The sequence below is a fragment of the Anguilla anguilla genome, chromosome 2 (genome assembly GCF_013347855.1).
Source record: "Anguilla anguilla isolate fAngAng1 chromosome 2, fAngAng1.pri, whole genome shotgun sequence".
NCBI lineage: Eukaryota > Metazoa > Chordata > Actinopteri > Anguilliformes > Anguillidae > Anguilla > Anguilla anguilla.
Window position 1 is genome coordinate 73148441 of NC_049202.1, and position 24399 is coordinate 73172839.

At 40.8% G+C, this 24399-nt stretch overlaps 2 protein-coding genes across 2 annotated transcripts in view; both read right to left on the bottom strand.

Moving 5' to 3' along the window:
* Nucleotides 1–13133: 13133 nt before the first annotated feature.
* LOC118219920 (stonustoxin subunit alpha-like) lies at nt 13134–19071 on the bottom strand. Its single transcript, XM_035403412.1, has 3 exons — nt 19019–19071; nt 15633–15725; nt 13134–14967 (listed from the first exon to the last, which is right to left on the bottom strand). Exons 2-3 carry the CDS (start codon nt 15721–15723, stop codon nt 13547–13549), a joined length of 1512 nt encoding a protein of 503 aa, XP_035259303.1. The 5' UTR covers nt 15724–15725; nt 19019–19071; the 3' UTR covers nt 13134–13546.
* A 4827-nt stretch (nt 19072–23898) lies between these two features.
* The window catches only part of LOC118218948 (deoxyribonuclease-2-beta-like), a 29126-nt gene continuing 28625 nt past the window's right edge, over nt 23899–24399 (bottom strand). The window contains exon 7 of the transcript XR_004763587.1: nt 23899–24183. The gene's annotated coding sequence lies outside the window, so the exon portion shown is untranslated. The remainder of the gene's footprint in view (nt 24184–24399) is intronic.

A 24399-nucleotide genomic window follows, 5' to 3' on the forward strand; every position in this document is an offset into this window, starting at 1 on the left:
TAAATAATTAATGCCATTATGCAAAATACCTGTTAAAATACTGCAGTGAAAACAAAACTGTGGAAACCTGTAACTCCATAATATAATCTGCTATAATCACTGCAGTGTATCAGTTTATTTAAAAGGTTGTTTACAAGGTCATTCTTAGGTCATGTTCTATTGCAACAGCATGCACTGAAAAAAATTCTGTAAAAGTTCCAGTTAAAAATGACAAGCTTCCTTTCGCCTCTGCCCAGTTTTAGTTTAGCAACTCTTTGTATTTACTGTGCATCTTCTGTCCTATTTTGTTTGCTTTTATTGATTATATTGGTGGTTCAGGCATGTAGACACAGGATTACAATAGCCCTGGCATGATGAAATAAGAGCATGTATAATTTTCTCCATATCCTCAAAAAATAAAACTGGTCCAACTCTGGCAATGTTTCTTGTTTACATTTCTTTCGTATGATGAGCAATCCTACACACACCAGCTTGACCACTCTGCTCTGCTGCAGCAGGGCAACTTGCATTCTCTGCCATCCAGGTGGTTTTCGCTCGTCCTAACCACGGGGGTCCTCTACCCTAACTCCCTAGTGGTGGAACAAACTCCCTGCTCCTCTACGAACCACTCATTCACTGCCCATCTTTAGTGTGGGAGGAGGGTGGTGCATTGTCCCCCAAATTAAATAGCCCATTCTACAGAAAACATATTGTTTGAACTACTCAATGAAATGATTTGTGGTCATTTTTTTGGTACTAGTGTTACTAGTTGAAAGGCAAAGATTGCAGTGAAATGCCTGTGTATGCTTTTGTCCAACGTCGTGTCAATTTGTCATGACTGTTAGCTAGTTTTGGCAATTCATAATTCATTCATTATAATGTTTGCTAGCTAGCCGAAGAAGTCTGAAGAAGAAGACAGTAAAGAGAATTCCTTGCTACAACTACAGGGAAAATAGACCAGGAGAGAAAGGTAGACAAGTTGCCAAAGTTGGATGGCTTTTAAACAAAAGCAATCGCAAAACCCGAAACTGAACCGTGTCCAAAGGTCTGTCTGACTATGGATGTATCAACAACCTTCCCTGCTCAACTGCTGTCATTCTGGACGTGTTTTACAGTTTTTCTTGATTGCTAACACACTAAAACTGGTTCTTTTAGAAAAAACTCCCAAATGATTACTTCAGCTCTCAGAGGACCAACACATCTCTCAAAACTAAAAACAGTTTTAACACATGCTGCAAATTGTCAAACTTTTTCTGCAAATCTCTACAAACAAATGCCCTCATGGATCACTGGTTACACACTGTGCTCATGCAACAAACACTAGCAGTCAAAACATTTAACTCAAGTCATCACTAAACTCAGGTAGCACACCTTTCTCAAAGTGCAAACACTTGGCAGCAAAATAGTTAACACACCAGTCACCAATCACCAATCACCAGTCACCGGTGATTGGACCTCTCAGGACCGATAAATAGGGCCACAGTTTGCATCTGTGTGCTTATGAACAATGGATCCTCAACATGGACGACAAAGGATGGCAGGAAGACAAAGACAAAGAGGAAGACAAAGAGGAAGAGGAAGAGGCAGGAGACAGGAGACAGGAAACAGGAGACAGGAGACAATTTGTCGCAGATGAAATACGTGCCAGCTTGATTGACCATGTGCTGGTGCATGGTATGACGATGAGGGAAGCTGGACAGAGAGTTCAGCCTTAACTTGAGCCGTTTCACGGTGGCATCAATTGTCCATACTTTCAGACAAGAAAACAGGTACTGTAATTTACTGTACCGTTACATATTGTATCTGCTGTACTACTGTGAGAGGATATACTGTTTATGTAATGTTGAAGTGTATGTACAGACTATATGTTCTTTAGATTTTATTGTACAAATGGATGACTCAGTAATCATCAGTAATTGTTTGCTCACATTGTGTTTTTGCACAACTGAGAGGCGGCCACCGGCTGGAGGCAAGCAACGACTACTGTCAGATGACCAAGAGACGGCAGTAGTGAACATGGTCATTGCAAACAATACCATTCGCCTGCGTGAAATTCAGACAAGGATCATTCAAGATCAGGGCGTTTTTGGAGGGATTGAGCGTATTGCCATATCAACCATACAGCGCATACTTCACCGCAATAGGCTGAGGATGAAGCAAGTTTACAGAGTACCTTTTGAAAGAAATGCAATCAGGGTGAAGAACCAACGCTTTCAATATGTGCAGGTAAGCCCAATATGGTACACTATTTTTAGGTACAGTATTATATTTGTAGAGTATACTATGATGGTCTACCTATCCAGTACAACAGTACTGTATGGTAATGTAATGTGTGTACTGTAGTGCCCTGCTGTAAATTACTGTACGCAAGGCATGTCTTTCATTGTGGCAAAGTGTGTGTACACTGAATACTCTAGTACATACCTTACTGTATTTACAATATATATACAATGTTTTTTTTGTGGAGAATTTTTGAGCTTGATGCTCTGGCCGAACCTCACGAATACGTCTTTGTTGATGAGGCGAGGTTCAACCTGACAAAAAGGCGGAGAAGAGGAAGAAATATCTTTGGCCAGCACGCCATTGTTGAGGTGCCAGGACAACATGACCCTATGTGCCACCATCAGCCAGCGGGGCGTCCTCCACCGCCATGCTACCCTGGGGCCTTACAACACGGCACACCTCCTTGCATTCCTAAATAACATGGAAAACAAATGGAGCATCGCATAGTTCTGGCAGGTCACGAGAGTCAAGCGCTCTGGCCGAATCAGCTGATGGCTCAGCTGAGTGATGTTAGCCTATCACAGTACATTCACTAACAGGGCGGTCTACTTAAACAGCCTCCCTCTACTCATTCGGCTGCTCCTCCTGCATGCAAGTGCTGCACGTGGCTTTGTAAATCCCCTCCACCACCCCAGCTCCATCTCCATGCATCACGAATTTGCATTCTCCATTCCTATGTGTTAAGAAGTTGTATTGCTCCATCCTTATGTGTTAAGAAATTGCATTTGCTCCATTCATATGTGTTAAACTGCTTTGCTGCTGGATCTGTTCTGTGTGTACCCCTCTAGGGGGGGTTTGGCTGCTGGCCTCCCGGCCTTATCCACGCGGGCTGCGTGGTTGGCGGGAGAGCTCCAGAACAGAGCCATACCGCCAAACATAACTGTATTGCCTTTATTGTCAATAAAGTTATACTTGATGACAGTGGTCCTGACAGAACATACATCAACAGGAAGGGGAGCCAGGGTGGCCAGAGCAGTCCCACTATGTTGTCATATGGGACAATGTCAGTTTCCATCGTGCTGCTCTGGTTCGTGCCTGGCTCACTGACCACCCTAGATTTTCTGTTTTATTTCTGCCTGCATATTCGCCATTCCTCAACCCTATTGAGGAAGTTTTCTCTGCATGGCGGTGGAGGGTGTACGATCGCAACCCTTATGTGTGGGAAAATCTCCTGCAGGACACGGAGGAGGCCTGTGGAGATATTGCACTTGAATCCATCCAAGGGTGGATTAGGCATACCAGGGCATATTTCCCACGCTGCCTTGCACGAGCTAACATCATGTGTGATGTGGATGAAATTTTGTGGCCTGACCCAGCCCAGAGACGAGACGCCGATCAAGCTGGCAATGCTAAGTAGTGTGTGAACTTCTCTAAATTGCTGTTTTTTTTTTTTTTTTTTTGTGCTGCACATACTTTTGAGTTCCTTTTTTGAATTACTACATTTTTTGTTCCTTAAACTGTGATGTGTACTGTATACTGTACAATATTTCACTTTTCAGTACTGCAAATAAAATATTTGGAAAGTTGCAACTCCAGACTCACTGCTATAAAAGGTTTTTGCAGTAGTGCTTTGAATTTAATTCACTGGTGTGTTACGGGTAATCTACATTGTGATTTTGATGGCTTAAGTGTGCCATAAGAAGTCAAAGTTTAATTTTGATGAAAGAGTATATGTTTTTGAGAAGAGAATTTGAGTTTGGCATGGATGTTTGAGGTTTGTACAGATTGATGTGTAGTTTTGGGATTGTGTTAATAGTTTTGAGAAAAGGGGGAATTGTTTCATAAAATGTGTCTTAGCAATAGAAAAAACTGTAAAACTGAGATTGTCAACACACACCTCAGTCTCCTAACTTGTGAAAATTCTTATTGTGGAACATCATCCAATAACCTTCGGTGAGGTGGTAACTGTGGCTATTATAATATTACCTGTCACAACAGCAGAGGGATGTTTAAAATTAAATAACTTTTTAAATAAAATGAATTGAGAACTACCTGAAGAGCAGCATCGAGATTGAATGGGCTGGTTTAGGCTACTTTCGGCCAAGAGTGTGAGCAGCTAAAGTGTGTGAGCAGATAGAGAGTGTGAGCAGATAGAGTGTGTGTATGTGAGCAGATAGAGAGAGTGTGTGTGAGAGCAGATAGAGAGAGTGTGTGTGAGAGCAGATAGAGAGTGTGTGTGTGTGAGCAGATAGAGTGTGTGTGTGTGAGCAGATAGTGTGTGAGAAGATTGTGTGTGTGTGTGTGTGTGTGTGAGCAGATAGATTGTGTGAGCAGATAGAGAGTGTGTGTGAGCAGATAGTGTGTGTGTGTGTGAGCAGATAGAGTGTGTGTATGTGAGCAGATAGAGAGAGTGTGTGTGAGAGCAGATAGAGAGAGTGTGTGTGAGAGCAGATAGAGAGTGTGTGTGTGTGAGCAGATAGAGTGTGTGTGTGTGAGCAGATAGTGTGTGAGAAGATTGTGTGTGTGTGTGTGTGTGTGTGAGCAGATAGATTGTGTGAGCAGATAGAGAGTGTGTGTGAGCAGATAGTGTGTGTGTGTGTGTGTGTGTGTGAGCAGATAGATTGTGTGAGCAGATAGAGAGTGTGTGTGAGCAGATAGTGTGTGTGTGTGTGTGTGTGTGTGAGCAGATAGATTGTGTGAGCAGATAGAGAGTGTGTGTGAGCAGATAGTGTGTGTGTGTGTGTGTGTGTGAGCAGATAGATTGTGTGAGCAGATAGAGAGTGTGTGTGAGCAGATAGTGTGTGTGTGTGTGTGTGTGTGAGCAGATAGATTGTGTGAGCAGATAGAGAGTGTGTGTGAGCAGATAGTGTGTGTGTGTGTGTGTGTGTGAGCAGATAGTGTGTGTGTGTGTGTGTGTGTGAGAAAATAGAGTGAAAAGGAGACATGCGCATTGTAAAGTCCAGCAAGCTACTACAACAGAATAAACTAATCTCTGACTGAAACACCATGTTTGCCTCATCTTGAATAGATCTTACATTCATACATTAGGCCTGTGTAGGACCAGTAATACAGTCCCCTCCAAAAGTATTGGAACAGCAAGGTCAATTCCTTTGTTTTTGCTATACACTGAAGACAATTGAGTTTGAGGTCAAAAGATGTACACGAGATGACAGATCCGAATTTCAGCTTTTATTTCCTGGTATTTTTATCTAGATTTGTAAAACAACATATCACCTTTTGTATCAGACAACCCAATTTTTAGGTGAGAAAAAGTATTGGAACATGTGACTGACAGGTGTTTCTTGTTGCTCCGATGTGTCCTGTTAGATTGATTGGTTAAACAATAAATAGTTCTGAATGTCTACTCTTGGTTTTAGTCTTGGGTTTTGCCTCTGAAAACTGCATTTGTGTTATAAAAGATATACTAACACAAGACCAGAGAGCAGTCTTTGGGAGAAAAGCAAGCTTAGAAAAGAGGGGAAATCGATCAGAGCCATTGCACAAGCATTGGGGATAGCTTGTACGACAACTTGGAATGTCCTGAAAAAGAAAGATACCGCTGGCGTACTGAGAAACAGATATCGAACAGGTCGACCAAGGAAAACAACAGCAGTTGATGACAGAAACATTGTGAAAGCTGTGAAGAAAAACCTCAAAACATCAGTCAGTGACATCACAAACAATCTCCACAGGACAGGGGTGAAGGTATCTCAATCAACCGTTCGAAGAAGACTTAGAGAGCAGCAATATAGAGGCTATACCACAAGATGCAAACCACTCATCAGTAGTAAGAATCGGAAGACAAGATTACAATTTGCAAAGAAGTACAGAGATGAGCCACAAAAGTTCTGGAACAAAGTTTTATGGACTGCTGAGACCAAGATTAACCTCTACCAAAGTGATGGAAAGACAGAAGTGTGGAGAAAGAAGGGATCTGCTCATGATCCAAAACATATAAGCTCATCTGTGAAGCACGGTGGAGGAAGTGTCATGGCTTGGGCTTGCATGGCTGCTTCTGGAGTGGGCTCACTAATCTTTATTGATGATGTAACTCATGATGGTAGCAGCAGGATGAATTCAGAAGTCTACAGAAACATTCTGTCTGCCAACTTAGGAAGAAATGCGTCCAAACTAATTGGGAGGAACTTCATCATGCAGCAAGACAATGACCCAAAACACACTGCCAACACAACAAAGGACTTCATTAGGGAGAAAAAGTGGAAGGTTTTAGACAGGCCAAGTCAATCACCAGACCTTAACCCAATTGAGCATGCATTTCACCTCCTGAAGAGGAGATTGAAGGGAAAAACCCCCCGAAACAAACAACAACTGAAAGAGGCTGCAGTAAAAGCCAGGAAAAGCATCACAAAAGAAGAATGCAACAGTTTGGTGATGTCAATGGGTCGCAGGCTTGATGCACTTATTACAAGCAAGAGATATGCCAACTGTACCAAATATTAAGTGTTATTTGCTTTCATTTACTTAAATACTCTCTGTTCCAATACTTTTGCTCACCTAAAAATTGAGTGGTCTGATACCAAAGGTGCTATGTTCTAAGTAGTTTAACACATCTAGGTGTAAATACCAGGAAATAAAAGCTGAAACTCTTGTCTCATGTTCATCTTTTTATCTCAACCCCAAAGGAATTGGCCTTGCTGTTCCAATACTTCTGGAGGGGACTGTATTTGCAAACTGCCCCTTGACAAATAATGTTAATTTTATAATGGTGGCACACTCTGGCCTACACTATCTGTTGCAAATCAACTGTTCCAAGAGACAGTTCACGAAAGAAACTACTGGCCCATAGACTACTTGCAAGGTGAGAGAATAGTTGTCCAATTTTCATGTGTGGATGGACTAAGGAATAAGGAATAGTTCACTCAAAATGCATAATTATGTAGTTGTCTCACCCTAAAGTTTGTGGGCCAGTATTGCACCTCTTCTGCGGCTAATGTTAATTTCATAATGATACTCCCTGAAGTCAAGCAGCAGAAGTTAAGTGACAATGTCCAAATACTACTGGCCAATTTTTGGGTGAAATAAATATGCAAGAGTAGTCTTACATGTCACTGTTTATAACACAGGGCGTTTATCCTTTGCTGGACGGGCTGCTTTAAAAAAAAAAAAAAAAATTGGGGCATAAATTAAGAGTATACCCACTTCTCCAGGCACCACTACACCACTTACTCTGATCTGACTTTACCTATCTTGCACATGACATGCACTGATACTACAATTTACTACCTGGTGCAGAAATGTAATTAGTGGTATGATAAATATAAATGATAATGATATATAGTGACCCTGAACTCCTCTCAGCCTTCCTTCCACATTTCTCCTTCCACATTTTCAAATTTTCTAACAAAGACGTCTTCACTAACAACCTTGACCATCGTACAGCGGGCTCCCTCCTGTCGCATACCTTTCTGACAAAAACATGTTTTTCCCAAATTGACATTGAAGATCTACATCTTCTTTCATGGTGACCTATGACAAGGTAAACAGTACCAGGCTGTACACTGGCCTTGAGGGCAGGTGCAGCTCCAGGCCCTCAGGCAACATTTAGACCATTATATCCTGCATTCTCCAAAGGCCCGCCGCACAGAGTGTAAGGCCCACAGCACAGGGTGTGAGGCCTACTGCACAAAGTGTAATGAATGAAAAGGCATTAAAAAACATACATCAATAATGACTATGCATAAATGTGTACAAGATAATGATTAACACATCTGTAAATTAATAACGTACTTTTATTGATAATGAACTTTTGGAAGGCATTCCGAAGTTCAACAGCATTTATTATGGATCCACAATAAACAGTCTGAGTGGAATCCTAGACATGGATCCCCCCTCTCTGCCGAAGTGCTGTAAACCCGTCCCCCCCGAATTTCACAGTTGATACATTCAAGGATAAGGGCGTGTTCTTTTGCCGTTCTGACGGGAAGTGCATGCGCAGATGGATAGTTACCTTTGACGTAGTTTAAGAGTCAGCTATAGTGGCCATTGTTTCAGAGACAGCAACTGATAATCGTGCCGTGTTTACATAACAATCTGTCATATGCACAACAATCTTGGGGTGCGCTGACACTCTCTACATTCCACAATGCTTGCTTTGCATAACAAAGAATCTCTTATAAAAACAGATGATTGGATCAATAACTAAATATATTTAAATGGAATTAGGTGTTTAAATCTATACACATTCCTTAGCACATACTACGTTTGGATTTTCGATACACACAACAGGTGTTGTGATGGGTCTTCAGGTGTCAGTAAGTTAGCACACGATTTGTATTTTATTTCGCCTCTTGACTGGCTGTCAGGTCTTATCTAACTGGCAAAAGAACATTACCCACGAGTGACGTATGCCCTTGAGTGAGGAGAGGTCCTCAGGCCAGGCCTGACACTTGATCAGAATAAAATGCCTGGCCTAAGAAATGCTATATAAAAGAATATATTAGATCAATATATTCCCTCAACATAGGCTTACACATAGCTTAGCCTGCTGCAAGTGAGTGCCCAATGCTGTGCCCAATTATGCTTCTATTTTGTTCTTTTCTGTCTGATGTGTTGGGGAGGCCTAAGCATGGTATCGGCCTAGCCAGCTAAGCTCTTTGTTTCAGTGACTGTTTGTTAATGGTTTGACCCGGCTGCAGCTGAACACTGCCTGGGCTGAGCCGTACAACCCAAGGCATAGACTAACTGTAAAATATCTAGGCCTAATGGTGCAGTGTGCGCATGTTCGTAGTCTAACTGTAAAATATCTAGGCCTAATGGTGCAGTGTGCGCATGTTCGTAGTCTAACTGTAAAATATCTAGGCCTAATGGTGCAGTGTGCGCATGTTCGTAGTCTAACTGTAAAATATCTAGGCCTAATGGTGCAGTGTGCGCATGTTCATAGACTAACTGTAAAATATCTAGGCCTAATGGTGCAGTGTGTGCATGTTCGTAGACTAACTGTAAAATATCTAGGCCTAATGGTGCAGTGTGCGCATGTTCATAGTCTAACTGTAAAATATCTAGGCCTAATGGTGCAGTGTGCGCATGTTCATAGTCTAACTGTAAAATATCTAGGCCTAATGGTGCAGTGTGCGCATGTTCGTAGTCTAACTGTAAAATATCTAGGCCTAATGGTGCAGTGTGCGCATGTTCATAGTCTAACTGTAAAATATCTAGGCCTAATGTTGCAGTGTGCGCATGTTCATAGTCTAACTGTAAAATATCTGGGCCTAATGGTGCATTGTGCACGTTTGAATGCGTCTTGAGGGTGAGGGGGACTCGACATAACCAGCTTCTGCCAGTGCTACTTTTTATTTATTTATTTATTTATTTATTCATTTGTTTTATTTATTTTTTTACCGTGCACAGTAACTTTTTTGATATTCCAGAGTGTCAATTGGCCACAGAACAATGATGACACACACGGAAAACAAATCAGGCGCATTATCTTAAAAAATCTAGCAAGGGAGCTTGACATGTTGTTTTCCACTTTTCATTCAAATGAAGTGCTTCCTCTTTCAATCTCCTAATGTTACCAAAGGCTTTGTAAATATTATGATCAATGAACAACGTAAACACCTGACAAATGTTTGAATTTTCATAATGTGTGTTTTACTGGGCGTTTTGGCTCTTATCTTTTAGGGTGTCTGCGTTTTGGCTCTTATCTTTTAGGGTATCTGCGTTTTGGCTCTTATCTTTTAGGGTATCTGCATTTTGGCTCTTATCTTTTAGGGTATCTGCGTTTTGGCTCTTATCTTTTAGGGTATCTGCGTTTTGGCTCTTATCTTTTAGGGTATCTGCGTTTTGGCTCTTATCTTTTATGGTATCTGCGTTTTGGGTGTCTGCAGGGTTTTTCCGTGCCCTTTAAACCACACGGGACAGACGGGACAGTTTCTCCTCGAGCTTTTCTTTCCTCCATTTCTGCTTTTCCTTTCTTGCGCAGGTGTGGCCCCGTGGTGCTGCAGATGTCACTCACCCGTCCATCCGTGCGGTTTATGGAAGATTTGGGCTCGGAGGTCCCGTCTGTTTGTTTAATAAAGAAACAGGCGGAACCAAAATGTCTGGGCCTCACCAGTGACAGGCGCCCGACCAGAGAACACCCGTCGTCGGAGACGTGTCCACCTGATCCCAAGATTCACGGGTTCGAGAGGTGAGCAGAGATGAGGCTCAAGTCCATTTCTGCAGTCTTTTGCTATGACATCACTGTGACGTCATCTAGAGTCTCTCATCCCAGTGCATTTCTTTGCCAAATAACTGGTAGCCTGGGTGGCTGGTAAAAAAAGGAGAAATTGTAGAAGAGTGAAAGTATGTTTCTTCAGTTCTTTTCTGCTCTTTTCAACTAACATCTCAGATGAAGGTTCACATTCTATACAAAAAAACTTTTGTCTGTTTTTTTCCCTGAATAGAAAAAAAATGGCAGACACATCTAAAAGCCTGCATAAATGATGTCGTGTATACATCAGCTACAGAATACGAGACCGTGCCATATGCAGTGTTGCGCCATATACGCGGTGCAGCATGTGAGCTTACAGTGACACCTATTGGCCAGATTTCCTCACTGCAATATGGTGCATTGAATGAACAGGGCCACCAGTTTCTCTCCCCTCTGTTTTCTCACATGGTACTTCAGTCCTCCACCAGATAGAGGTTGCAATAGCCTCTTTGTCAAGCCCCATTTCAAACAATTATTCCATTTTGCACAACCTCAATAAACTGAGTTGATAAAGTAATTGCCACAGATTAAGCACAGATGATGATTGACAGTGATGTTGCAAGTGAAATTCTGTTTGATCGCTTAATACCATGGACTTGTTGCAATATTTTTTAATGCTGTACAGGGTCATAATAGGTTTTGTTTGAATCAACGGGAAATGCCCACACTAAAAATGAGAGCAGTTATTTAACTTGCACAAAAAAGTTAAATAAAAAAAATTATGATTCAACTAATCATGGCCTACAATCAAGACTTTAAGTATGATCAGGTGTCTTAGTGCTGGGCTAAAACAAACATCTGCACCCACATCGGCCCTTTTTGAATGAGATTGGACAATCCTGCTTTATATGGTTGTGTAAGGATTTAGACATGGTTGCAGGGAGGAAAGCAAGTTTATTTAGATTTGTTTTCGGGGGAAGAAGACAAGTTCATCTGATTCCATGAACTTCAAAACAGTTTGCGCAAACACGGGTTTGCACACATGTTGATAGACTAGGATATGCTGAAATATGCAGGATATGCAGGACGGAGTGTGGCACAGTGGATAAGGAACTGCGCTTGTAACCGAAAGGTCGCAGGTTCGATTCCCGGGTAAGGACACTGCCGTTGTACCCTTGAGCAAGGTACTTAACCTGCATTGCTTCAGTATATATCCATACAAATGTAAAGTGCTATGTAAAAAAAAGTTGTGTAAGTCGCTCTGGACAAGAGCGTCTGCTAAATGCCTGTAATGTAATGAAATGGGCACCAAGGCGAAGAGAAAGACTATCTACTGATGCCAGACATTCATGTAATAGTTCTCTGACACTAAGACCTTCTTGTCCTAGTAGGTAAAGGTGCTACTCATCTGGGAATCTTGTAAACAATGTTTCTGTGCTAAGAATAATCAACTGGAAATTATGTTTGTCTGGGTCCCAAAGCTAACAGCAGTATCATGGAGCCCTAACTAAGGTTACTTCATCTGGTGAGTGAGGCTACTGTAAATATCCCGGACTATCACCCGATTATGATTTTTATGAAATAATACTAGGACACATCTGGACACTGAAACTAACATCTGTCCCAGAGCAGCTGCACAGGTCAGTGAAACCATAATTATGCCATAATTATTTGATCAATTTCTCGCCAAGGCCAGGACTGAGGACCACTGGCTGAATGACATGCTTTTCGTAGCATTTAAACTTCCATCCATGTACTCTTTCCTTCCTGACTTTTCCCATATTTGATCAACCATCCATCCATCCATTATCTAACCTGCTTATTTTGGGTGGGGGGGTGGGGGGGTGCTGGAGACTATCCCAGCATGCAGTGGGTGAGAGGCAGGAATGCACTATGGGCAGGTCCCTAATTCCATCGCAGGGCACACACACCATTCACTCATACACTCATACCTAAGGGCAGGTTAGGCTCTCCAATTACCCTAACCCTGCATGTCTTTGGACTGTGGGAGGAGACCCACGTGAACATGGGGGAGAATGTGCAAACTCCACACAGAAAGTCCCCAGCTGGGATTCGAACCCTCGACCTTCTTGCTGTGAGGCGACAGTGTTGTCAACACTGCACCGCCTGTGCCGCCCCTCATTTATGTTTTGAATGGAATAATTGAACAGGGAATTGGAACTTTTTATACTCTTGACGTTTTCACATGATGCACGGTTTAAGGTGCATTTACGGGGCTGGACACCATTCCGGAAGCAGACTCATTCCCTGCTGTGTGCGGCACGCGTGAATGTTGGAAACCACAGTTCCATGGCAGGAAAGGGAGATCATTTTGTGCACGTTGGTGTTACTGTCCAGACACTTGGCGTACATAAATGACCAGACGTGACCGTCCAACGTCTCAGGACACGCCGTGAAATTCCTGTGTGGGCCAATCAGACATGGTCCGGGAGCGCGCAGAGGTTTCTGGGAATACACGTGTTGACAGGGGGAGACTACGGCTCATGACTGATACACCCAAATTTAACGGGTCAAATATCTTCCAGAAACTGTTTTTCACGCAGTGCTGAGTGACTGCACAGTTATAATATCACATGTGAAGCCCAAGTCTGAGACTTAAAGTGTTAAATATTGACATTAAAAGTAATGATATTACATGAATATTAATGTTTAAAAGTTTTATTGTCATTTTGCAACATCAGTATAAACTGATTTACACATTAATCAATCACATGAATCAATATTCAACACAAAACATTAATCAATATTGAACATGAAACAATCAAAGAAATCAGCATTCAGCAATATATTACTATGGTAACTATTGTTATTATGATTATTATGATGTATAATCAAAACAAAAAATTACATAAAAATATTCAGACATTAAACACAGTTCAGAGAAAGATCTGATTATCAAACTTAACTGTGATTACAAAATTTAATCTTTGATTATTCAACAAAATCATGTTAGGGAATGTGTGTGTGAGGGAGAGAGAGGAAGAGAGAGCACGAAACAAACAAGCAGCGAGAGAGAGAGAGAGAGAGAGAGCGAGAGGCAAATCTATCCATGCCAGCTTTCTTATTTTCTGTTACTTTTCTTCTTCTCTTCCTGAGTAGCCAGTGTGTCTTGAATGTTCCATTCCACCTCTCTTGTGCATCCTCTGCAGCCCCACCCTGCAAGCTCCCCCTTCATACCCTTTTTGCCAGTTGCCCTTCGTCATATGTAAAAAGAGAAGCTCCATGGAATGAGGTGTCTGGAACGTAACTAATGAAGAAGTTGGGTAGCTTCTTCCACCCCACAAATGCCGTCACAAACGTTCTCATTCTCTGAGAGATCGCTGGGTCACTGAACCACGGCAGGGCCTCCTCTTTGAAGCTGAGGTCACGAGCCACAGAGATCTCCTCCATTTTCTTGAACTTTGTTGAAGTCAGGCATTCGTGGAGGTTTGAGAGGTACGGTTCCTCATACTGCAGTGAGGTGAAGGTGAAGATGTAGACAGTTTTGTTTCTGGGATCAAAGAGAACTTTGTTCAGCTCAGGCCCGGGTAGCACAATTGGAATGTTTTCCAGAAGACTGATGTAACTTTCCAAGACCCCTATTTCAGACTCTTTGTCATCAAGCCATTTTTTCATTTTGTCATGAGTGAAAGATGATTCTTCATGGAACTTCAGGATGTTGACCAGCTTCTGTTCCTCCACTGTACCCTCCCGGATAGCTGGCAGAACCTTACTTATATTCTGCAGAAGGGTCTCAGTGTAAACGGTCCGTTTGTCTTGGAATTTGTACAGCTTGTCTGTTACATCAGTGGCCTTGATAGCCAGACACCGTTTGATGGAGTCGTTGGCTCTCATTTCAGCTTCATGCAACTGGCCCATCACTGCTTCCAAACGTGTCACCAGCTCCGTGCAGATCTCTCTCACCAGCTGGGCTGCTTTGGAGTTCAGGTTCTTCAGAGGATAGAGCCAGACCCTCACAGGCACAGCTTTACTCCCATCCGCCCCCAGCAGCTTCGGAAGCTCTTTGTACACCAGCACGGCCTCCTCGTAGTTGGAGGGGTTCTGTTCCAGAGTAACATCACCGTGGAACGTGCAGTTGAAATTCTCCACCTTCTTCTTCTCCTCGTCTGTCAGGACCACTTTCCCTTTACCACTGATCTCAATAGTAGGGATCTTCTTAATCATCACGTCCATGTTCCCCTGAATATCTTGCTTGTCTTTCTCATCAGAAGACATCTGATCGAAGACCATGAAGGCCTCAGCCCCGTACAGCACCGCTGTGACCACATGGGTAGCAGTCTTCTGGTCAAACACTTTGGGGTACGTCACATGTCCCAGTTGGGTCATAGTCAGGTGCCTGAGCTCAGTCGTCTGTTTGTATTGCATCGTGACCCTGCATTGTCGCATGGAGGACTTGGTGTCCTTCAGGTAAGTGGCTGACCCTTCCACCTCCACCAGCCCCAACAGGAAGCTGGCTTTGAGGGAGGCACTCACGTCCATCAGGTTGGTCTTCTCAGTGATCGAGTCGGACGCAACATAATTAAAATACGTGTTGGGCTGTGGTTCCACATTCATATCTTTTTTGATAGCTGCTTGATCCCACAGAGAGACTCCTAAACCAGAAGAAAGTTCTTTAGTTTATAATTAACATTCTCATTACTATTTAAGCACCTGAAGTACATATTTAGAGGAATAATAGTACATTACATTACATTACATTTATTTGCCAGACACTTTTATCCAAACGATGTACAATAAGTCCATACCGAAGGTTAATAATAAATAATAATAGTAATAATGAATAATAAATATCCAGAGTACAGTATATATTAATATTTTAATAAACAAGCCTGGGATGGTCAAATTGGAGGTATTTGGTAATGTGAGGCTGACCCTGATTTCAGTTGTACATTACCTGTGATAAAGGTGTCCTTAAAAGGTACATTACAGGGAATAGGTTTGTGTTTAACAGGTACATTACCTGTGATAAAGTTGTGTTTAACAGATAGATTACCTGTGATAAAGGTGTGTTTAGCAGGTACATTACCTGTGATAAAGGTGTGTTTAACAGGTACATTACCTGTGATAAAGGTGTGTTTAGCAGGTACATTACCTGTGATAAAGGTGTGTTTAATGTGTACATTACCAGGGATAAAGGTGTGTTTCACAGGTACATTACCTGGGATAAAGGTGTGTTTAACAGATAGATTACCTGTGATAAAGGTGTGTTTAACAGGTACATTACCTGTGATACAGGTGTGTTTAGCAGGTACATTACCTGGGATAAAGGTGTCACTGCGACAGTCATACAGCATGCCAGGGTGCAGGGGGCGTCCGAGGGCTGCAGTTTCAATAGCCTCAGAATTCATGGCTGTCAACAAGAATGCAACCTTCTCAGAATGAGGCTTTTTTATGCAATGCAGGAACAGCTAAGCATTACTGTTGGACCTAGGCATAACCTCCCACCACCCCCTATGTGAAAACTTGACTTACAACACATTACTGTGAGCAAAGAAATGCATGTTGTAGCCTAGAGCATTGAGACTCCTACATTGCCAAACATTGTTCATTATATTCTGAACTATAAAACAACTAATGTGGCATCTAAAAATAATGATTGAGAATTTGTTTTGGTTATTCCATCAAGTTCCATGTGCAATGATACATCCACAGAGATAAGCAAATATGATGATGAATCATTCATATTTTAATTGAAGCGAGCAGCACTTAAAACAGTGTCAAACTACATATTCTAAATATGCTTAAGTTTACTAACTAACAATATAATAAATAATAGTTCACCACTTCACCTTAGCTTTATACAGTGGGCTCCAGAATTACTGGCACCCTTAATAAAAATGAAGAAAAAAGGCTGCAATGAGCAAAACAAAAAATAATAAATAAAATAAATAAAATGAGTAGAAAAGGGTATCTTTAATTGTATGCCAGGTTAAATGACACAGATAATAATCTATATGTTATGTTCAAACATATGAGAAAACTATATACTTTTATTTAAATACATTTACTCTCATGCTTCAATGTTTTTTTATTAAGTAATCTAATTTTTTCTGAAAACCATAGGTAACATAATTATTGGCACCCCTAACAATTATTGTAAGTAAAACCAAACAAAATGAAATTGGCAATACAATTTTACTTCATTTAGTTCATCTCAGTCTAAAGGAACTATATTGTGTCATTCCATCACTTCCAGTTTCAGTAGAGAATAAAAATGAGGTAACAAGCATACAAAATCCCTTTGTCATCCATCAGCATGGGAAAAGCCAAATAACTGTCAATTCAGAAGAGATCGATGGTAATTTACCGTCACAACTCTGGTAATGGGTACAAAAAAGACATAAACGGTTAAACATACCACTTAGCACTGTAAGGGCAATAATAAAAAGGTGTAAAACATATGGAATGGTTGCAAATTTGCCAGGAAGAGGAAGCAAGTGCATGTTGTCCCCACGGATGGTGAGGAAGATGGTGAGGGAGGCCATTAATAACCCAAGGATCGCTGTTTAAGAATTGCAAAGATTGGTTTGTTTCTTGCAGTCAACAAGTCTAAAAAAAACATAAAATGGCACCTCCATACCAACTAATTAATGGCACCTCCATACCAATGTGCCACCCTTCTTTGGAAGGGTGGCAGGAAGACACACCTTACTGAGCACTGTTGTAGTCTGTATTCCCGGTCACTTGTCTCCCCAGTACTGTCTCTGTGTCTGTGTTCCCTGAGCTGCTTCACTCCCCTGTACTTGTGTGATTTCACTATTCGGGTGGTTCCGGGTTTTCGTGGTTTCCCCCCTTCTTTCCAGTCTCGCTTTACTTGCTTCCTGCTTATTTCTAGTTTTACTCATTTCTACTAATCCCTACTAACTTATAGATTGTAAAGTACTAACCTCACTAATATACTAACATGTGAATATTACTAATGGACTAACACACACTAGTTTTGGGTTTTTGATAGTTTAGATCACTATACTAATACATTAACCAGTCTCCCCTTTTCCATGCTGCACTGTAGCTCCGCCCCTTTTCTTTCTAGCCTGCTCTAACGCTGAGTTCTGCAATTGCCTGCACCTGTCTCTTGCTCTGACTGCACCTCTCTCTCTGCACGCGTTTTACCTGCTTAACCCAGGCCGTCTATTATCATTGTTGTCTATGTGATTCCAGTCCGCGTTTTGTCAGTCCCCTGTCATTTTATTAGTTATCCTAATGTTCTTCACCTGGATGTTGTTTGTTACTCCTCTCTCACTCACTTAACCCCTCCTTGATTGTTACCTTCCCCAGTGTATAAATGTCAGTCTTTTCCACCAGTTCAGCGTCAGAACGTTGATTGAATTCATTGTGCCAATTGTTAGTAAGCCTTTGTCTATCGAGATTCCTGCGACACCCCTTTGCCCGACTTCGAGTTTGCCTGCCCCTTTTGGTTTTGTTTGCTTCTGGTTTGACCTTCGCTTTGCCTTGACTTCTCTTTTGCCTGTCCCTTTGTACCTTTGCCATTCTGATCTCCTGGTTTTTGATTTTTTGCCTGTCTTTTCACTATTCTTTTGGAAACTCGATTCGGCACCGTCCTCTCTCTGATTACCTGGCTTCGAACCTCGGACTGATTAAAGACAACGTTTTTTGGATTTCCCTGGTCTGCGTGTGGGTCCTTACTCAGAACATTTCAGAGCACAATAAACAAAACCAAGAATCTGGAGCTTGCCAAACCTCATTGGAATTATGACTGGAAGAGAGTGCTATTGTCAGATGAGACCAAAATTGAACGTTTTGGCCATACACACCATCAACATGTTTGGTGGCAAAAGAGGAATGCATACAGGAGAAGCACCTCATACCCACGGTCAAATATGAAGGTGGGTCATTGATATTTTGGAGATGTTTTGCTGGCAGTGGTCCTGGGGCACTATTTTAGATCAATGGCACAATTAATTCAACAGTGTACCAGGAAATTCTGGCAGACTGCAAAGCAAAAGAGAGAAACTTCACAGAGTGTGAAATGGAGATGCTCCTTATGGAGGTTAAGGCCAGATGGGCTGTACTGTTTGGCAGAAATAGCTGAGGCATCAACAGTAAAAGAGCATTTGCAGAATGGGACAGCAGCAAATCCATTTCGGAAATTTAAGCTACGTGCAGGGAACGGAGAGCATTACATGCTTTAAGAATATGAATGAATATAAAATTAATTTACTGAATAAATATTAAATTTGAACTGTTGGATATTATATTTTGAAAGCGATGTTGCTGTTGAGTTTTTCAAATGTATATTTTTGGCTCTTTGAGGTCCATTGTATCAGAATGAGTTGCAACGGATATCTATAAAATTCGAAAGAATCTTGAATGGATCGATAACACCCCATGTAAGCTGAAACAGCTTAATTTTATTTTCTAGTGAACTGCCCCTTTAATGAGTAATGAGTAATAATAATGGATTAGTTAAAGTTATTGTCACTATATTATATGTTATGTTTTTGTTGTGTGTGGACCCCAGGAAGAGTACCTCTTACCTTAGTGGCAGCTAATGGGGATCCAAATAAATAAACAATAAACAATATTCATAAATGTTACCAATAGCACTTGTGCATGTGCACGCATAAACACATATGCATGAAAGTGCATTTTCAATATATGACAGAAGCTGAAACAACTGACCTGTGTCCTCAGATGACTGACTTCAGATAAAATTGTCTGTTCCTCTGGATGGCTTTGGTTTACAGAAGAATCGGTGCCTGTTTAAATAGTCTTAAGACTGAGGGGGTGGTGTCGTAAGACACCCATATGAGTTTCTGGCCAAATTCTGCGGTTACATTTTTACATTTTTCATAAGAACTTTTGGGAAGGGCAATTTTCAGACATTTCCTTGAGCTATAACGTTAAACCAGCCTAACCGGTTTTTCCAATGGGCATAAAGCCCCAACCGCCTCAACTTTGTTTGAATCTGTTGACAATATTGTTGACATTTTAACAAGAGCGTTGACTGTTGGAACTGCTGGATTCAGAAAATAAACATATTCTTAATTAATCCTTGCTTGTCCGACAAGGTCCTTAAAATCCTGTTTTTGTAAATATGCATGCCCTATAAGGCTCACTTTTGTCTTATCCAGAGAAAAAAATTACAAACACTTTCCTGACCAAACATTTATTCATGATTTATTTTTACATGACATTGGCTGAGACATCAGGTCTCCTGTCTGTTCTGGCCCCATGATGGAATGACCTTCCCGTGGAGGTCAGAACAGCTGAGACCCTGACCACCTTCAAGCGACAACTGAAGACTCACCACTTCAGGCTGCACCTCTCCCCATCCCTTCCTACCTCCCTGTAGTCTAATTGACTGTAAGCTCAGAAAACTAAGAGGCATGACAAGATACAACATCAAGACTATGATACAAAGGACAATAAGTGCTGGATGGAGGTACATATAACATGAACATGGGACAGGAGGTACATGTGTAGCATGATAAAAAATGATCCCAGATTGGGAGTGCCCTGCAGAGTGGTGATAGTTAGTTAGTCCAGGTACTGTATTGTCTGAAGAGATGTCTTCTGACGATGGTGGAAGATGGGGAATGAGGGAGCTCTCCAAAAGGACAGCATTTGTTTGAAATACAGGGCTTAGTCAAAAAGAGAGAATTGGTAAATGAAGAATATTTGTTTTGTGGATTTCCAGAGGGTACCACCATCAGTATAATTAGCATCTGGATGCAGAATATAGCTGGGAAAAAGACACACAATATTTCAATTTGGATAGGTTTAACAACATAATGAAAAGAACAGACCATTTATCCCAACAATGCTCAATAATGCTGAATAAATTCTTCCTAATGTCTGTACAGAATTTACCATTTTATTAACAGAACTCAACCTGAAAAATCTCTTGTAGTGCACTTTGTTGATCCCCTTTATTAATTTAAAAGCCTCAATCAAATCACCCCTAAGACTCCTTTTACTAAGCTTGCAGAGGTTAAGCATCTTAAGTCTTTGCTCATAGCTTTTATCTTTCATACCAGGAATCACTTTGGTTGCTCTTCTTTGAACCTTTCCCAGAGCCTCTATATCTTTCTTGTAGTACAGTCCCCAGAACTGTACATTACATTACATTATAGGCATTTAGCAGACGCTCTTATCCAGAGCGACTTACAACAAATGCATAGGTTCATGATGTAGAGGTGCAAAAGAAACACTAGAGTGAAGTAAGGATCGTAGTGCCAGAAGTGACCACATCGATCAGGACTCCAACCCTGTAGAGTAAGCTTGTTCAGCAAGCAAGAATCCTACCAAGTACAAACTAGCACTGGAATCACATCTAATCACATCTAATCAGACAAAAACAATCCTGCCAGATACACTAACATAATCATATTATCCTAACTGTAGGATAATAATCATATTATCCTACTGTACACACAGTGTGGTCTAACAAATGTATAAGATAAGCATAATTTCCTTAGATTTATACTCAATACTTTTGGCTATATATCCCAGCATCGTTTTGGCCTTTTTTTTATTTTTTATTTTTTACAGCTGCAGCAAGATTGGCAAGATAAGATGTGAAGTCTGGCATAGACAGAGAAGCAATAACTGTGAAAGGGGTGATATAGTGGCTAACGTGGATGCTTTAAGGCTGTCAAAAGTGCCACGAAATTGAGTTCGAATATTAGCTTTTGTAATTAGTTAGCGTTTAAATATATTCGAATATCATTTGCCTATAATTCACAAAATTAAGCTGTTTATTGTCGGGCGCAATATGCACGTGACGCTCCCTTTAAACTGGCCTGCACATTATTTTCCAGAAGCGGGCAGTAGAATAGGGGACATCGGGGAACTTTCATACTAGGTTACTACATCTGGGGCCTCATTTATAAAACGTATTTTGGATCAACTGTGTGGCGTGAATGTAGAAAATCACGTCGCAATAGTGATTTATAAAATTTCAACATGACTCGACTTGACGGTGGAAACGGTTGTGGCTCTACGTCAGGTCTTCATTTGACGTGCACGCAAGTTCATTTTATAAATGAGCCCCCTGCAGTTTCTGTAGCCTAATGCGCAAATGAATAAAGCACTTTCTCGTGGATGTAATTTGCTACAACTCGGCATTTATTAATCACAATAATAGGGAAATGATTGTTTATAGGAAATCCTTGTTTATTTCTTAACACAAAAACGATTCAAACGGATACACCAGACTTGCTCTGCAAAGCTTGCACGTAACTCTTTCCTTGTCCTTGACCTCACCATTTATGGCCAAGAAGCCGAAAAATTCCCAAACAGGGCTTCTACAACCAGCTAGTGGGACCAACTCCTCCGATGCTGCTGCCATTTCCACCGTTAGTTTTCAATATTTTTGATGTGACAGAGGACGTAACGTTAGCACAGGAAATGAACTTTGCGTGCATGAACATGATTCGCGCATGAAATTAAAGCCTGTATATTTATGTTAATTACAAAACGCGGAATCCAAAACGCGGGACCAAAACTAATATTCGAATGCTCAAAATTAGGTTCGAACTTAAAAAAAAAAAAAAAAAGATTTTCGAATAGTTTTCGAACTTCTAATATTTTTTGACAGCACTAGGGTGCTTGTCAAACTTTTCACTCTCATTCAGGTTTTTCAGTAACAGTGTGCTCAAAAAACTTCCATCACAATGGAAAGCTTAATGCATCAGGTTATAAAAGGAATTCCATGTGCTACACTAAGCATATTTTGATGAAAAGATAAGGTCAAACTGTCGCTTTGGATAAAAGCATCTGCAAAATAAACCTAATCAGTTTTATCAATGGCTTTATCTAGTCTTCATAAACAAATATTTTCAAAAACTGCTCTCACTCTTCCCAACATGCCGTTCTAATTTAAATCTCTCTAATTTAACCTGTGCCTCATTTCCTCCTGGGTCTTAGGGAGGTTCACTGTATATCAGCAGTACAGCACCTTGCATCAATACCCTTCTCTTCTTGGCAGTACTTCAGTCTTGTACTTGCTTTTCCACATGTTCAAACCCTGTGGTGCTACATGCTAGTTTTTGTATCTCTGACATGTTTATTTGTTTATTTGTTTTTATTTAATGTATCCTTTATTTTGTCCCTTTGAGATGCCATATATCTTCCACCAGGGAGTCCTGGCCAAGATGCCAGCAGAAGTAAAGTTTCACGTTAAAAAAGAAAAGAAAGACATTTTCACATGGTGATATAAAATAAATAATGTAAAACTTAAAAAATTAAACACAGGGAAGTATTTGATAAGAGAAGCATGTAACCCATACCAGAGACCACCCACACCTGTCCTGCCACATCCCACGTCTGTGCTTACATAGAAAGAATGGTATTCCATTATGTTACAGGAATTTAGCATACGCTGTTATTGATACTAAAAAAAATAAAAAATTGAAGTATATACTGAAGCAATTCAGTGTAAGTACTGTGCTCAAGTATACAACAGCAGTGTCCTATGAGGGAATTGAACCTGCAACCCATTATACTACACTGCTGCCCAATTTACCAAGCTTGGTGTATACCTTGGGTACATTTGAAAGAATTCCACTAGTCCAGTCCACCAGTCCACTTTCTTAAAAGGGATGAAGCTGCATGCATCACCACAGTCTAATAGTAAAATCCAACTTTCCATCCAGCCATATGCTTTTCATCAAGCCATATTTATAAGAGATGACTCTTTCTTGATACGTACAAGCACTACATGGCCAAAAGTATGTGGACACCTCACATCTAACGTTTCATCCAGAGTAACTGGAACTAACCCAAACCCTAACCCAAACCATATAAAACATCCATCCATCCATCCATTACCTATACCCGCTTATCCTGGGTTGCGGGGGGTGCTGGAGCCTGTCCCAGCGTGCATTGGACAAGAGGCAGGATTGCACCCTGGACAGGCCGCCAATCTATTGCAGGGCACACGCACCATTCACTCACACACTCATACCTATGAACAATTTAGAGTCTCCATTTAGCTTTGGACTTGGAGGAAATCGGAGTACCCAAGGGAAACCCATGCTGCCCACCATGAAAAACAGCCCAATCAAATTTTCATCCTTCACATTTTGGAACGTTCAGCTGTCTTTTGGTTTTTCAACTTTGATTTGTTTTTTTCTTGGGAGTATTTGGGAGAAGCAAGCTATTATGTGGTATTGTCCTTTATCCGTTTCATTTGTCATTTAGATTAGATGTTGAATATTTGTTCTCGGCACATAATAAATTTCTTCACTTTAATCTGAGAGTTGTACATTTTGATAAAGGTTGTTCCAACAGGTTACCCTGCCTTTCAGCAAAATTTGGTGATTTAATTGATAATTAATATCTTTAATAATAATGACCAATTTTAATCAAAATAGTATATTTTACATGCTGGATAGGTGAGAAGTTAGCCATTAAAACTGCTGGATTCAGAACATAAACATATTTTACTCAATCCTCACTGTCCTGTCAATACAAACTAGCTATGGTGGTTTCTTAGAAGCCAAGTTATAAGTACTGTATGTGTGAAGCTGCAAAGGAGTTAGAAAGGAAGATTCAGATGAGGTGAAAACTTAACGGTTTATTAATAAAACAATCATTGGATAAGTCTCTGAGAACAAATATGGACACATTTAATACTTATAGCATTAAACAAGATAACATGCTGGCTAAGGCTAATGAACAGGAAACAGTTCCTTGGGTATTTCCTGGAATGAACCAAAAGCGAAAAAAGCAAACAAATCATACTTCAATGACAATGAGCAAACAAGGCAGAGAATGCTAAAGGATTTGATAAAATACAAATTAATAGTTTGTTCATGTTTAAAAAAACATCTTGTCAATACCTCAGTTTGTTCTTTTTGTTCAGGTTAGTTAGTACATTAACTCATGCTAGCTAATGGAACCTTATCGTATATATTTACCTTTGGTTCCTCTCACAGTAAGACTTCACTTAGTTAAAGAAATGGCTAACAGTCACAGTACATGACTTACAGATCCCCATTCATTATATCCCATAAACAACAGGCTAACAGTGGCAATAGGTTTCAAACCAAAATACC

Excerpts from the sequence above, each read along its gene's own strand:
- LOC118219920 (XM_035403412.1), bottom strand. The coding sequence starts at position 15,723 with ATGAATTCTGAGGCTATTGAAACTGCAGCCCTCGGACGCCCCCTGCAC. Across the intron at positions 14,968-15,632 it reads CAGTGACACCTTTATCCCAG|GAGTCTCTCTGTGGGATCAA; the intron begins GTAATGTACCTG and ends CTTCTGGTTTAG.